The following is a 15528-nucleotide window of genomic DNA, read 5'->3' as shown; positions in this document are numbered from 1 at the left end:
AGTTTAAAGTGAGACCAAGGCTTTTAAAATGATACATTATAGAGATTATTATGTAAAAGGTTTAGAACCTACATAGGATTTATCATTTTAAAAGTCTTAGTCTTATTTTAAAACCTACATCTCTCTATTTAGTGTCCTGAAAATTTCTTCTACAAATACAAAAGGATTGTTAAGTATTAAAACTCCCTCTAGTATGGATTTCTTTTGAATTTCCAGAAACCGCTTCCCAAGGTAAATATAGGCTATCTTCAAAATACTACTTGAACACCAGACTTCAAAAGTAAACACAGCAGACTGTCCTCATGAATAATTAATTCAAGATAATGGCTGAGAGATCTCCACTTAGAAGCCTGAAAATCCCACGAGATTCACCATATTTAATGAATGTTACCTTTCAGCCCTTCATTTCCAATATCCTAAAGCTATCTACAAGAAGAGAATATTTAGGTGAGTTGATATATATTTAGAGGAGTTTGTACATGAAAGGTCAACAGTCTAAGCCCTTGAGCTTTAAGACCTTCTACTTAAATTGACAAGAATTGATATTACAAATGATTACAGAAATGAATGTAAGTACAGTGAAAAAAAATCCCACAATCTGAGTTTTTCTACTCAATTATTCTGGAAAATAAAAGAGTATAATTAATCATTTTGAAAGGAAACTAAAATTAGTATTTCACAGAACTAGACTCAAGGGAAACCTGAGCCTAGAACTTGGAATGGCACTTAGTCAAGAAAATCACTATATATGTATATATGTATGTGTGTGTGTGTGTGTGTGTATATATATATATATATATATATATATATATATTTCTATTCTTACCGAATATAGTCAAAATATTCTTTGTGTTGGTTACGATAAAAAACGGAAAATTTAAGCATCCGTCCTGCAATCACTTCAGCCTTCTCCAACAGCTGTGTTAGATGAACCTTTGAATAGTCTGAAAATAACCACAAAAAATTCTCTTACTAAAAATATATTACCAAAGGTGTCAACTACATGTTTAATAAATTGGAGATTATTAAAATCAACTTTAGGAAATTTATCTTAAATAGGAAATTGCACTGAAAAAAAAAACATTCATTGTCTTTCTGTGGGACATTTTTCTTTCTACAAAAATGTATTTGTTTTATTTTGTTTTCTGGATACCCATGCATTTGTTTCACTCTCTGAAATTAAAGATCCTGAAGCAAAAATATTAAGTAAGGAATGCAGACTCTGCACAACCCAAGTAATGTCAATTGGCACCATACTAGGTACTAAATTTTCTTCTTTTATTTATTTATTTATTTATTTATTTATTTATTTATTTATTTATTTTTTAACGTTTATTTATTTTTGGGACAGAGAGAGACAGAGCATGAACGGGGGAGGGGCAGAGAGAGAGGGAGACACAGAATCGGAAACAGGCTCCAGGCTCTGAGCCATCAGCCCAGAGCCGGACGCGGGGCTCGAACTCCCGGACCGCGAGATCGTGACCTGGCTGAAGTCGGACGCTTAACCGACTGCGCCACCCAGGCGCCCCTGGGTACTAAATTTTCTTTAATCAACTGAAAAGTCAAATATAAGAAGTTTCTCACCTGCAATAAGTAGCAAATAAATTTAAAGGAGTAGCAATAATAATGCTCATTTAATTTACTCTTTAAATCTATGAGGTTAGCAAGGTAGATTATATATGACCATTTATTGACTGCAGAAATTGAGGCTTATCACAGTTTGATTCACCAAATGTTCATATATCTAGTGATTTAGACTAGTCTTCTGGCTTCTAGTTGGTGGTTTGCAGGTACACAGGACTCTTGAAAATCTAAAGCTTCTCTCCAAGTAATTTGATCTTTTCATCAACTTTTTGTTTTGAAAACTGGGGACTGTTATCAAACTCCTCTACCAGAATCTAAGCAAAAATTTTGTCTATAACGATTATAAGACTTTCCAAATAAAAGCAACCTAGTTGAACTGTTCATGGCAGCACAGTTTGTTTACTGGCTGCTTTACTGGCTGACAAACATTTTAGATTAGAACATATGATGTAGAAGGCACCATGCAAATTAAATGATCAGTTTACAAGATCAAAAGGAATATTCTTCCTCTCAAAGAACTCCGTCTAAATTTACACATAAATATATAAACAAGTGTGACTTATTATGAGGTAAGCACAAGGTTTTATCTCTGACATAGACTAGACTAGAAGTAGATTAGTTGGTAGCATTCTATTTTGTTTTACTTCAATATTTTGCACTGTGCTTAGCACACAGTATGCACTCAATAAATGCTGAATAGATTAGCTATCCAGATTAAAAGACAATTTATACAAAAAGCTTCCTCAAAATTTACAGAGTCAAGGTTATTGATAAAGCTTAGGTAAAAGTCTCTGAATTATTTTGATAAAACTGAAACAATGAGCTTTAAACAGCTTAAGTTCCCTTTAAATTTTACTCATAGAAATTAAAAATACAAAATAATTTGTAGAAAACTATTGTGGCACATTTAAAAGCTGGCATTTTATTATTCACCCATAACCTCCTTAGAAGAGTTATGAGATGTAGTTAAGTAAAAGAGCAACAGGGAGACCACTCTAAATGAAAGTAAGAAGACATAGGTTTTCCTTAATACACATAGAAATAAAACATGTACTCATAATGTTAAGTAGATTATAAAAGGGTGAATTATGATAGAGTGAATGTGTATGCATCTATAGACAGATAGGTATTTCTGAACTGGAAATGCCAAAAGTCTTCCTTAAGCTAAAGAAGAAACATTTCACACTTTTCCCTAATGTCAAATGGGGATTTTAGCAGGTAAATTATAGCTCTTTTTATTGGACAAATACTATAATTTTGTTTACTGCAGTCCTATGGAAAATAACATGTATTAAAACAATGTCAAAAAAGACTGTGTCTCTTACTTATGGGTCTCACTTAGATTAAATTTCCCTGGTAGGAGACAACGAAAGTAAGGGGAAAGAAATGCAGTAGAAAGAGTAAACATGAGGTAGACTCCAAAGAGAAATTTTAATTCAGGAATAAAACTGAGGGGATATATTAATTCCAATATAACACATCAAATATATATAAAAGTTATGTCAATGAGAATTCTTTACTATTAATGTTACTCACTATTAATACAATATAAAAATCAACTGTTCCATTACTGATAACTTAACTATAATTAATAGCATATTTCATCTATTCCAGAATGTATTTCTTAAGTTTTTGAGAGCCATTTGTATTAAGTTTTATTTGTTTATTTATTTTTATATTTTGAGAACGAGTGCACATGCATGCATGCAAGCAGGGAAGGGCAGTGGGAAAGAGGGAGAGAATCTTAAGCAGGCTGAATATCATGGCCATAAGATCACGACCTGAGCTGAAATCAAGAGTTGGATGCTTAACCAATTGAACCAGCCAGGTGCCTCTGAAAATGTATTTTCTTCACATTTAGCTTCTCTGACATGAGTCTTACAATAGCTGTGATATGAAAACACTGTCTCATAGTTTAATTGATAGTATTTTTCCTTAGTGATATATAAAATGGTGGCTCTTATAATTAGTATCTTTGATAAGAAATACGGTACCAGAGAGATATTATTTTCCTTGCTCTCAAAGACTGAAATCCTTAGCAATCAAGGATGTTATAATCCTTAGCAACTTCCTAATAAAAAGGTGGAAGATAAAATCAAAATCACACAGAATTAAAATTTTATCCATTTAACATACCCATAGGAAACGTTTTACACTGAGTTTAAGAAAAACACAAGATAGTGAGAGTATGTACTGAGTATGTATGCATGTACTGTAGCTAAGTATGTACTGAGTGAGGCTACAGGGGGAAAATAATGTATATGTGAGGCTACAGCGGGGGGAAGCTGATTTATCTGAAGGATGCCTCAGCTGTGGAAAATTTCTAAGCAACCTACAATAGTTGAGGCAAATTTTTAAGACTTCTTTCTTCAAGCTCCTTTATGTTGATAAAACATTTAGCCTCTCTCTACAAATTTTCAGAGGAAACAATCACCTGTACAAAGAGGAAACAAAGCCCCATTCTAAGAAACAAGGAGAGGATGACAGATGTATTCAGGTAGAGATATTTTTGTACCACTTCAACACCTATTTAAGTGTGCACTAAATATTTGTTTCTTAAATGAATGAATAAACAGGTAAATGAATGAGATGAATGGTAACATTTCCATCTAATGGAATATTAAATTATAGTTCAAGATCAAAGGGGATGGGCTCTCCACATCAGATATCTGAAGGCCAAATGGCTATGAGGTACTTTCTAATGAAGCAGACACACACACACACACACACACACACACACACACACACACAGGACATTAGTTTAGATACAAATTTTCAGCATTCAAGTGAAAAATCGAGTAACATTTCTGCTAGGTACAGTCATTAAGATCTGCATCCATTTCCCTAAGTTACAGAAAGATGTTCCTGGCTTCCTTGTTTCAGTATCTGTGAAAATAAAATTGAAAAAAAAATAACTCTCTCTCAAAACAAAGCTTAAAATATGCTGAGTATATTTTCAAACTACACCAGTTTTATTTGCAAAGTTTTTATTTTGAAAAATCAAACTATGCAGAAAAGAACTGATTTAATGCCATCTCAGATCACTCCAACCAATACAGCATAGTTTGTTCTGTTACACAGTGCTACTGGCAATGCAAACATAATCAATGCAGTTCATATCACCTTATAATTAAAAATATTTTAAATATGTAATTAGCTTTTTAGGAACTATTAAATATTTTTCTGTATATTTATTAAATATTAAATACTTTTCTGTATTTTTCTGTTCTCTTACCTGCTGTGCAGAATTCTATAATTTCACTCCATTCAGACACAACATAATCACCATCAACCTGTTTTGAGGCAGTCTGCACTGCGACTGTATACTCAGTTCTTGGGCTCAGAAACCAGTGTCCACGGACAGTCATTGGCAAGGGAACAGCTTTTGCCACCAATTTTGTTGGAACATCCTAAGACAAAAAGACAGAAAAATAGGAAAGGGGAATGAAGGAAGGTAGGAAAGAAGGGAGGGAAGAAATCAGTTAATTTAGCAGTATAACTTGAATCAATTATAAACAATTTGGAGGAATTTATTAAATTCCTGGCTGATGACAGAATTTTCATTTTTAAAGATATTTAACAATTATATTCAAATCTCTTATTCTCCAGATGTAAAAAATAAGGCCCAACTTGATCAAGAGACATACCCAAGGTCATACAGCTAATTAATGACACAAATGTACTTAGGTTCCTGTCTTCTTGAGTCTTGTTCTTCTCTGTATACTCCTTATATGTGCACCTTAAAACACAATATTCTAATACTAAATGATAAAACAAAACAAAAACCTCTAAAATTCCAAACATGACAGAAATAAAATTCAATGATTTTGTATTTTAAAATATATTTGTTTAATTTATACTACCAATCAGTTTTACCAGAGTAGCCCATTACTAAATATTTTATATGTGAAGGGAGAGCACATTTTAAAAACAGCTATTTTAAGATAAATTAATCCATTTTATATACAAAAGAGGTGATATCTGTTTCAGCTACATTCAGGTATGGAGCTTATGTGTCATAGAAATGTTTAGATATTTCCAAACAATGATTAATAAGGTAATTAAACTTGCTAGTTGAATATTCACTACATTTCCAAAGACATGTTTTTCTAAGTATGGAATAAAGAAAAGTGGGTCAAATCTTGACCTAATCATCATTTCACATTAAGTATTTCAAAGATACTTCAAGGAAATATTTCAAAACTACTTCAAGAAGGCAAATGTCAGCAAAGAGAGTATCCATAACCATAAAGCATAATCAAACTCGCAACATGGTTAGAACAATGACTTATCGATCTTGTTCTCTCACACTTATCTGTACATATAATTCTCATTTATCATCAGTGTATATAACTGCATTTGGTAAAAGGCATAATTTCCAGACAAGATAAGACAGCTCTTCCAAAAGATTTGCTGAGTTAAAACTTAGTATCAATATTTAAAAAAAAGACCAGTTTTCATCAGTAAAAATACTGAAACATAAGAATACTTAAACCAGATAAATATTTTTCTCTCTATACTACCTCTGATGTCTATGTAGGGAGACATGTATCAGAATAGATATGTGGTAAGTAGACTGTTATAAGAATAAATATCAGAAAGGTGTTACAGTCTAAGACATTTAATGGTTGATTTGTATTTTCAAACCATAAAATAGAATAAATAAAGCAATTTTCAGCCCTAAAGTATTTTACAAATACCCTAAAGTTTATAAGCTACATAAAATTCCTCTTTTGGAAGTTATTATAGGGAAAAATGTGTGCTTCAATGAAGACTATGCATTGCTTATAGTGTACTCTTCTGGCTATCTTCTTCTGATTCTGTGGAAGCTATTTTATAACACTGTAATTTGTAGATATTCTTGTCTAAATACATGCAAACGAATTTTGTCCAATTCTCTCTTCTGGCCCTTACTCCGTCATGACCCCAAACCAGTTTTGCCTCTACTTATACATTTATTTCAGTATTCTGATCCATAACTGTGTACATTCTTTGGATTATCCTTTGAAACACCTCAGCAGTTAATTAGTAAGTTAAATCTTTAACACATGTTCATTTTTATGTCTATATGAGAGTCATGATTTTACCTTTTCTGGGAAAAACTGTATTTTAATAGTATACTTGACATTTCATTTTCCTAAAAAAATCTCTTAGAATAGAATTTTAAACTGACATGTAATTTTTATTCTTCCAATGTCAAACACATCATATAAGTAATTAATAGAACATTATTCCTTTTAAAATGTCCTCATATTTATAAAGTTTTTAAGATGCAAATGAATATAAGTGTGTGTTAAGATTTTACCTTGTGTTTAAATTTATTGGAGTTCTTGTTCTCTTTCTTATTGAGGTCAATGAAATAGTGTGTAATACGGTCCTTTGACTTTGAATCCATTTCCCATGAAATCTTGAATGAGTCACATGTAATGTTGCTTATTTTGATGTTATGTGGTACTGGAAGTTCTTCCATTTCTGCTATGCCACTGTCTTGTGATTTGTTCCCTGCAAGAAAACAAGGCACAGGTAGTTTCCAACTAATGTATTTTTCCAGAAAAAGCCATCAGTTGTGTATACAGTTCTGAACTCAATTATCTAACTACTAAATCTGAGATTTCATTTTGTTCATGAAATAATTTGAGGGCTAATGATAGCTAATGTCATTTACAAAATCATTTTACCAATGAAAAAAGCAGAACTAAATTAGAAGAACTGAATGTGGAACCTCTACATTTTCAATTTACTTTTCTAATTTCTGTTTTCATAGAATGTAAACAAAACATTGATAATCCATCTGTCTAATCTATGAAAGATGAGTCTTACATTGTAGATTCCATCTGAAAAGCCCCAAGAGATCATTTTTCCTACATGACCAATTAATTCTGCTCTAAAGTAATGTCAGGTGTTTTAAACTAGATGATGCCAAAAATGTTGCTAATGAAAGAATCCAGTCAAATAAAAAAATATTCTTTAAAAAATATATGAGGTGTCAGTGATAGTCTATATTTTTCTTCCTTTTTCCTTTAGTTTTGGAAATTTATGTATAGAAACAGGATGTGATGTGATGGTTATACTACATATACAGATAATATTGAAGACCATTTTCTTACAAGTTATTATGTCAAGGATATTCTAGGAATCTTTTTACCAGTTGTGCCTTGATAAATTTAATTTTGAGTATTAAGACAATAAATAAGGCTAAAAGAGAAAAAAACAATGCCAAGTTGATTGATATCATTAAAATCTTGAAGAACTTGATCTAACATGTGGTTACTTTAAAGACAGTTTCCTGCATTTCCAGTAAGAGGAACTGACAAACTAAAAAAGAAACTTTAGCTAACAGTATAAAGTAAAATATGATGGAGGATAGGTCAAAAAGAGAAAAACTATGAATTTGCCAAGTTTGTTTCATAGTGAAAGACATACTGGATCAAATTTTACTCCACTTCTCCTTCTTATGTTCCTTTCCCCCAAGCCAACATAAAATTCAATGCCCCAGAGGAGAAAAAATAAGTGTAATTGTTATTCATATGATAAAAAGTGGTAGATCACAAATCAGCTACATAATTTGTTCTTTAATGGAATAAAATAGCATCTCTTGATGAACAAAAATTAAAAACAACAAAAATGAATGTGGAAAAAAAGTGGAAGGCAGTAACTTCCACTTGCAGATTAGATTGTATTCTCCTGCCCTCATATTCCCATCTCAATTGTGAATATACAACTGTTGACACTTCCCAGTTTTATTAAATCTTTCACCCATGTTGTCTCATATCAAGCTGTGTTGTGATCAGGGGAACCTGATGGCAACTGAAAACTAATCCCAAAATAACTTAAATTCTTGGGTCACCTCATGGCTCAGCTGGTTGAGCATCCAACTCTTGATTTCGGTTTAGGTCATGATCCCAGGATTGTGGGATCAAACCTTGTGTTGGGCTCCACACTGAGCATGGAGTCAGCTTAAGATTCTCTCTCTCCTTCTCTCTCTGTCCCTCTCCTCTGCTTGCATGTTCTCTCTCTAATAAAAAAAATAATAACTTACATTCTTTATTGTCATTTCTTGAACAATACTTTTAAAAATCCTTCTTTCTGGGGCACCTGAGTAGCTTATTTGGTTAAGCATCCAACTCTTGGGTTCGGCTCAGAATATGATCTCGCGGTTCATGGGATCAAGCCCTGCAATGGGCTCCAGAGTGACAGCACGGAGCCTGCCTGGGATTCTCTCTCTCCCTCTCTCTCTGCCCCTCCCCCACTTATGTGTATGCACTCTCTCTCAAAATAAAGAAATAAGTTTTATACACACACACACACACACACACACACACACACACACACACATACATATATCCCTCTTTCTTCTATGTACCTTCCCCTCACACCCCAGTTTCCCCAGATTCCCTCTCTATAAAACTGCCACAGAAATTACTCTCTCACCCTTTTCTTTCCTTCCCATCTGGACTAACAGAATCCCCAAATTGCTTGGGAGTTAAATGAAGCCTTTTAGAAGTCAAGGGAAGGAAAGAAACTAAGTAGAATCCTTTTAATGGACTTGGGAAAAGGAAGGCAATAAATACTCAAACATTAGTAATTTTTGTTCTATTTAGAAAAGCTCAAAGTTTTTACCTATTATTCTGATTGCAAATTATCTTTAAAATATAAGTAACACTACTGAAAAACTTTCTGGACGCTAATGGTAGAAGTTTCTGTAGAACTCATTTACATTATGATTCTGTATAATTTCATAACAAATGAGTGGAAAAGTGTTATTTAAGATCATACAGAGGAAAAGAAAGCTATTTTACATTTGATCCAATTTAATGAAAAAGCAATTTCAACATATAAACACTAAGATACAAAATTTTTCCATTTAAAATTCCACTATTGTTGCAGAATTTCAACAAGTGAAGACAGTAGTGAAAAGTTGAGGACATAGCATTCTAAATGGAGGCAGTGGAAAAAGCATTAAGAAACAATTCGTCTTCATTTTAGTTAATTCAGCACATGGTATATGAAAAAAATAGTGAGAATGCTAAAAAAGGAGACTCGAGATGTGTCAAGAAAGTTGAGAAATTATCTAAGAGAAAAAAAACTTATGATTCATTTAGATGGAGTTCAATATGTTTAATACTGAAGACATTTACTATAATTTATTGCCAGACTCTCATAATTAGTTCAAATGTGCCCTTCAAACATACCAAGAAGGCAATTTTTAAATACCCATGAGTGTCCAGCATAATTCTACATTTTTAAGAAGATGGCTGAGAAGTACACACAGGCTCTGTATTAAATGGACCTTGAAAAGATCTAGACTCACTAAAACATTTTAAGTGTACAAAAGAATAATAAGCCTACTTCACATCTACCTGTAGTAGCACATACTCCAATCTATGAATAAACTGCGTTGTTACAGCATTATGAACTTCTATATATCAATAAAATACTGTCAATATATTCTATATATTATCCAATCTATAAGAAATGGAAATCCTTGAAATTTGCTTTTTTCCTCCTTTCCTCTCAAGAATTAGAAAAGCTGTTCTAAACAAACATAATTCATTACAATTCTTATTCCTTAATTTTAGGGCCATGTTACAAAACAGAAATCATGAAACATAATCTATTTGTGTCATTTATAACATGTGTATGCATTCATCTGTGTGAAAATACAATACACACATACAATGATATATATTTTCTTTTAATAGCCTTATACAGAGATTTAAATTACTTTAGCTATTGGGGCGCCTGGGTGGCGAAGTCGGTTAAGCGTCCGACTTCAGCCAGGTCACGATCTCGCGGTTTGTGAGTTCGAGCCCCGCGTCAGGCTCTGGGCTGATGGCTCGGAACCTGGAGCCTGTTTCGGATTCTGTGTCTCCTTCTCTCTCTGCCCCTCCCCCGTTCATGCTCTGTCTCTCTCTCTCCCAAAAATAAATAAAAACGTTTAAAAAAAATTAAAAAAAATAAATTACTTTAGCTATCAAACTCCTTCATTAACCACCTTAGAATCTGAGATGTTTTCTTTGTATTTATCTTTTTGAAAGATACAGTAGAGAAAAAAGTTATTTGGTAATCAGGATTACCTTATGAAGTGTATGACTCAATTTGATAAAGTAGCTTTATCTTGAATACAGATGAAAAGTATACCTGCTTAATAACCTAGATGTACTCTTGTAACAACTGGAATAGACCATCTTTCTCTTTATTGAGGGCCTCTATATTTTTAGCATATTTCTTGTACCATTGTCCCTTTGCCTCACCAGTTTTGCTATGAAAATAACGAGTGACTTTTCTTCTTCATAATAGAGTGGTACAATAGAAGCTAATCTAAAATCTTAGTTACAGTAGTTAAAAGGGAATCAATGACTCAGCTTGAATAAAGTAAGAAAAAAAATTTTTTTAAGTAATAAAGTAGTTGGTTGCCTGGGTGGCTCAGTTGGTTGAGCTGAGGTCTCAGGTTATGATCTTGCAGTCCATGAGTTCAAGCCCTGTGTCAGGCTCTGTGCTGACAGCTCTAAGCCTGGAGCCTATTTCAGATTCTGTGTGTCTCCCTCTCTCTCTGCCCCTCTCCCTGCTTGTGCTCTGTCTCTGTCTCTGTCTCAAAAATAAACAAACGTTAATTTTTTTTTTAAGTAATAAAGTAGTTAGTTTTAATAATAAGCCCTGAGCTATCTTTCTAAGAAAGAAATTGCAGGTATTAGGTTACTTCCCTTAAAAATAGCAACCATGAGGCAATTTTCTCGTATCTTTTTTCTTTCCTAAAATTTAGTGATAAAAAAATCTTTTACTACAGTACATATCAGCATATTTATTTTACACTTAAAGTTTTATGTGTATATATTTAAATTAATATATATTTTAATAACTTTCATTACAAACTCAGAGATATAGTCTGTTATATACTTTTCCTCTTCATAAAAACAACTTTAAAATTCTGCAATACTTTTAAAGTCATGAAAGAAAAACTAAGACAGTAATAAATAGTAACCACAACAAAACATTAAACTGTTCTATGCTTTACTTAATATTTAGGAAAAAACACAAAGAAGAAAATAAAAATAACTTGCAATCTCTATACTATTAACATATTGTGCTTAATGTTTTGTAACCTGTTTTCATCTAATAGATTGTGAACATTTTCACATGACTACACATAATTCTAAACTTGGTGTATTTTATTCTACTAATCAGTCATTTTGATACTAGACATGTAGATTGCTTCCAGTGTTTTCCTGCAATAACACTTCAGTCAACTCTATCCTATATGTATTTTTGTATATATCTATGATTATTTATCTCTGGATAAATCCCAAGATACGCAAATATTGAATCACATTTGTTTTCATCAATGTATATTCCCAACTACTGTATGTGTCCTTTTTTACACCCTTATCAATTCCATTTATTGCTATTTAAAACATCCATGTGTTTCTATGGGCAAAAGTTAAACTTTATTTTATCTTAAAAAAGTAAAAAAATGGGGCGCCTGGGTGGCTCAGTTGGTTAAGCGGCTGACTTCGGCTCAGGTCATGATCTCACGGTCCGTGAGTTCGAGACCCGCGTCGGGCTCTGTGCTGACAGCTCAGAGCCTGGAGCCTGTTTCAGATTCTGTGTCTCCCTCTCTCTGACCCTCCCCCGTTCATGCTCTCTCTCTGGCTCAAAAATAAATAAACGTTAAAAAAACAAATTAAAAAAAAAAAGTAAAAAAAAAAAAAGTAAAAAAAAAGTAAAAAAAAAAAAAAAAAGAGCCTTGACCTAAATCTCACACCATATACAAAAATTAGCTCAAAATTGATTTAAAAAAATAATGTAAAACATAAAAACCATAAAACTCTTAGAAAAAAAAAAAGAAAGTCTTTGGGATCTAGCTTAAGTGAAGAGATCTTGGACTTCAGCCAAAGCACAATCCATAAAAGGAAAAATATTCAGATCGTCTCATTCTTACTTTTTGGTCTACTTGAAGTATCTTTCTACCATTGTGTTTCAGCTTATTTCCCTTTCAGTGTCTAAAACATTTTGCTTTCTATATCTTGATGCTACAGCATATGTGTGTATTACATTGTATAAAAATATAAATATACTTATTTTAAATATCAAAACTTACACATACACTTGCAGACTGTATATGGCACTATTTGCAGTCAAGAGAAATGTAAACAAACAAAGATGCAGTATTAAATCATAACTCCATAAAATTAACTGTAGTACATACTGAACTACTGTAATTTCATAGCCACCTCCTATTGCTATTGTGGTGAGCTCAAGTGTTGCAAGTATATGCTTAAAACACGGTATGATGCTAATCATCTCCACATGAGCAGTCTGTCCCTCCACTAAACTGCATATTGCAATAAAAAGTGATCTCTTGCAGTTCTCATGTAGTTTTTGTGTTTACTGCAGTACTGTAAACCTTGAATAACACTATGAGACCCATATGAAGTGCCATTAGTGATGTTGGCAGTGCTCCCAAGAAGCAGACACATTTTATGACATACAAGAAAAAGTTGAATTGCTTGATATTGTACTGAAGATTGTGATCTTCAGCTGTGGTTGCCCACCATTCTAAGATAAATGAATCCCATGTAAGAAAGAACCACTGTAAAAAAAAAAAAGAAAAAGAAAAAGAAAAAAAGAAAAACAAAATGAAAATCGTGAGGGTTTCACTGCAGCTGTGCTAGCAGGCATGAAAACCTTATACTTTTTGTGAAATATATTTTTATCTCATTGAAAATGAAGCTTTTATGTGGGTGCAGGATGGCTATAAGAAAGGCATATCTATAGAATCTAATATGGTTCCATAAAAAGCTATATGGCAACTTAAAGCAAAAGGAAGGTGACAGATCTAAAGCTAGAGGACTTAATGCCAGCCAAGGATGGTTTGATAATTTTAGAAAGAGGTTTAGCTTAAAAAATGTCAAGGTTAACAGGAGAGGCAGCTTCTGCTAACCATGTGGCAGTAGATGAGTTCCCAGATACCATTACAAAAATCATTGAGGTGAAAAGATATATGCCTGAACAAGTATTTAATGCAGATGAAAGTGCCCTATTCTGCAGGGGTGGGGGGAGAAATGCCACATAGGACATTATTAGCAAGTGAGAGAAGTGAGCAGGAGGAAACTGGTTAACAAATGCAGTTGGGTTTACGATCAGGACTGCCTGATCTATAAAGCTGCTAACTGCCAAGCCTTGAAAGGAAAAGATAAATACCAGCTGTCAGTCTTTTGGTTGCACAAGATGGCCTAAACAATGAGAGCCCTTTCTTTGGATTGGTTCTATTGATGCCTTGTCCCTAAATTCAGGAAGTACCATGCCAGTAAGGGACTACTTTTCAAAGTCTTTTGATATTGGACAATGCTGCTGGCCACCCTGAACCCTATGAATTCAATACCAAAGGCATCAAAGTAGTCTACTCACATCCAAACACAATGCCTCTAATTTAGCCTCTAGATAAGGGTGTCCTGAGGACATTTAAAAGGCTAATTACACACAGTACTGTATGGAAAAGATTATCAACACTATGGAAGAGAGCACTGATAGAAAGAAAATCATGCAAGTCTGGAAGGATTACACAATTGAAATTACTATCATTGTTAGTAGAAAAAGCTGTGAAAGCCATCAAACCCCAAACAATAAATATCTGCTGCAGAAAACTGTGTTTCACCAATCATGAAACCATGAAAGAGATTTTGGATATGGCAAAAAAGTTGGGGGGTGAAGACACAGATCTTGGAGAAATTCAAGAGCTAATAAACACCATACCAGAGGAAATTACAGAAGACAACTTGATAGAGATGAGAACTTACGGGCCAGTGCCAGCAATGAGAAAAAGATATAGAAAAATCAGTACCAGAAAACAAACTGAAATCAGACAATCTGACAGAAGGGCTCTGAGTATTCAGGACTTCTTTTCCTTCTTTTATGACAATGGACCTTTCTATGATATGGGCACTGAAACTAAAGCAATTGGTGAAAGAAGGATTGGCAACATATAGAAACATTTTTAGAAACATGGAAAAGCAAAAAGTCAGATAGAAATTACAATGTATCTCCATGAAATTACACCAGATGTGCCTCCCTCTCCTGCTTCCCTTTCTACCTCCTAAACCTCTGCCACTCCTAAGACAGCAAGACCAATCCCTTCTCTTCCTCCTCTTCCTCAGCCTACTCAGCATGAAGACAAAAACGAAGACCTTTATGGTAATTCCCTTCTACTTAATGAATAGTGAATAATCATCCCACTGGACAGTTGATAAATTCATCTATTGTGTTTGTTTATAAGCGTTCTTATGCTAAAATCTAATAACTTTATTGCAAGAATTGTATGAGATGTTCTGTATCATCTTCATCACTGCCTAAGTATTCATCATGTAGAAGATTGTGTGCAAGACTTGTCTGGAAGTGGATAGCCTATCCTTACATGGGCATAAGGTGAGTGATATTTAATATGAAATTAGTAATGTGTTGTCTTTCTTACTGTTTTATATCTTTGCTTTTAAAGAATTACATTACCATACAACATGCCCCTGTCTCTTATGATAGGAGAAAATGAGCATTAGCCTATAGTCATAGATAAGGTTTTTTTTTAATGTAACAGTGTTCCCAATATTGTATTATGAATATAACTATAATACTGTATGCCATAAAAATTTTATAACAATTCATTCATCATTGTATAGGCTAAGCTGCCATGAGGCAATTGTATTGATCATATTAGGCAAACATAAAAGTAATCATATTACTGCTTGTTCATTACCAATGCATGAATTGTTATACCTGTAAATAAATATGAATTTCTTTTTCACATTGTCCTTTCAGGTTTGATGTCTAGTGTTAGTAATACGTATAACATCTACAGTGTTTTGTATCATATAAGACAATATTGATGTAGGTACCAACAGACAATTCGTCTTATAAACAGACAACATAAACATACAGTACAATAATTTAAAT

General features: G+C 33.2%; 1 protein-coding gene across 3 annotated transcripts in view; it reads right to left on the bottom strand.

Annotated features, from left to right (window-relative positions):
• Positions 1–15528, bottom strand: part of PHYHIPL (phytanoyl-CoA 2-hydroxylase interacting protein like) — an 88135-nt gene that overhangs the window by 15779 nt on the left and 56828 nt on the right. For all 3 annotated transcript variants that reach the window (XM_003993949.5, XM_011287381.3, XM_045039997.1), the window contains 3 exons: positions 6890–7086; positions 4820–4994; positions 827–944 (listed from right to left, as the gene is read on the bottom strand). In XM_003993949.5, coding sequence (XP_003993998.2) covers positions 827–944; positions 4820–4994; positions 6890–7086 — 490 coding nt within the window. The remainder of the gene's footprint in view (positions 1–826; positions 945–4819; positions 4995–6889; positions 7087–15528) is intronic.

The sequence above is a fragment of the Felis catus genome, chromosome D2 (assembly GCF_018350175.1).
Source record: "Felis catus isolate Fca126 chromosome D2, F.catus_Fca126_mat1.0, whole genome shotgun sequence".
Classification (NCBI taxonomy): domain Eukaryota; kingdom Metazoa; phylum Chordata; class Mammalia; order Carnivora; family Felidae; genus Felis; species Felis catus.
This window is presented reverse-complemented; position numbering and strand designations above follow the sequence as displayed.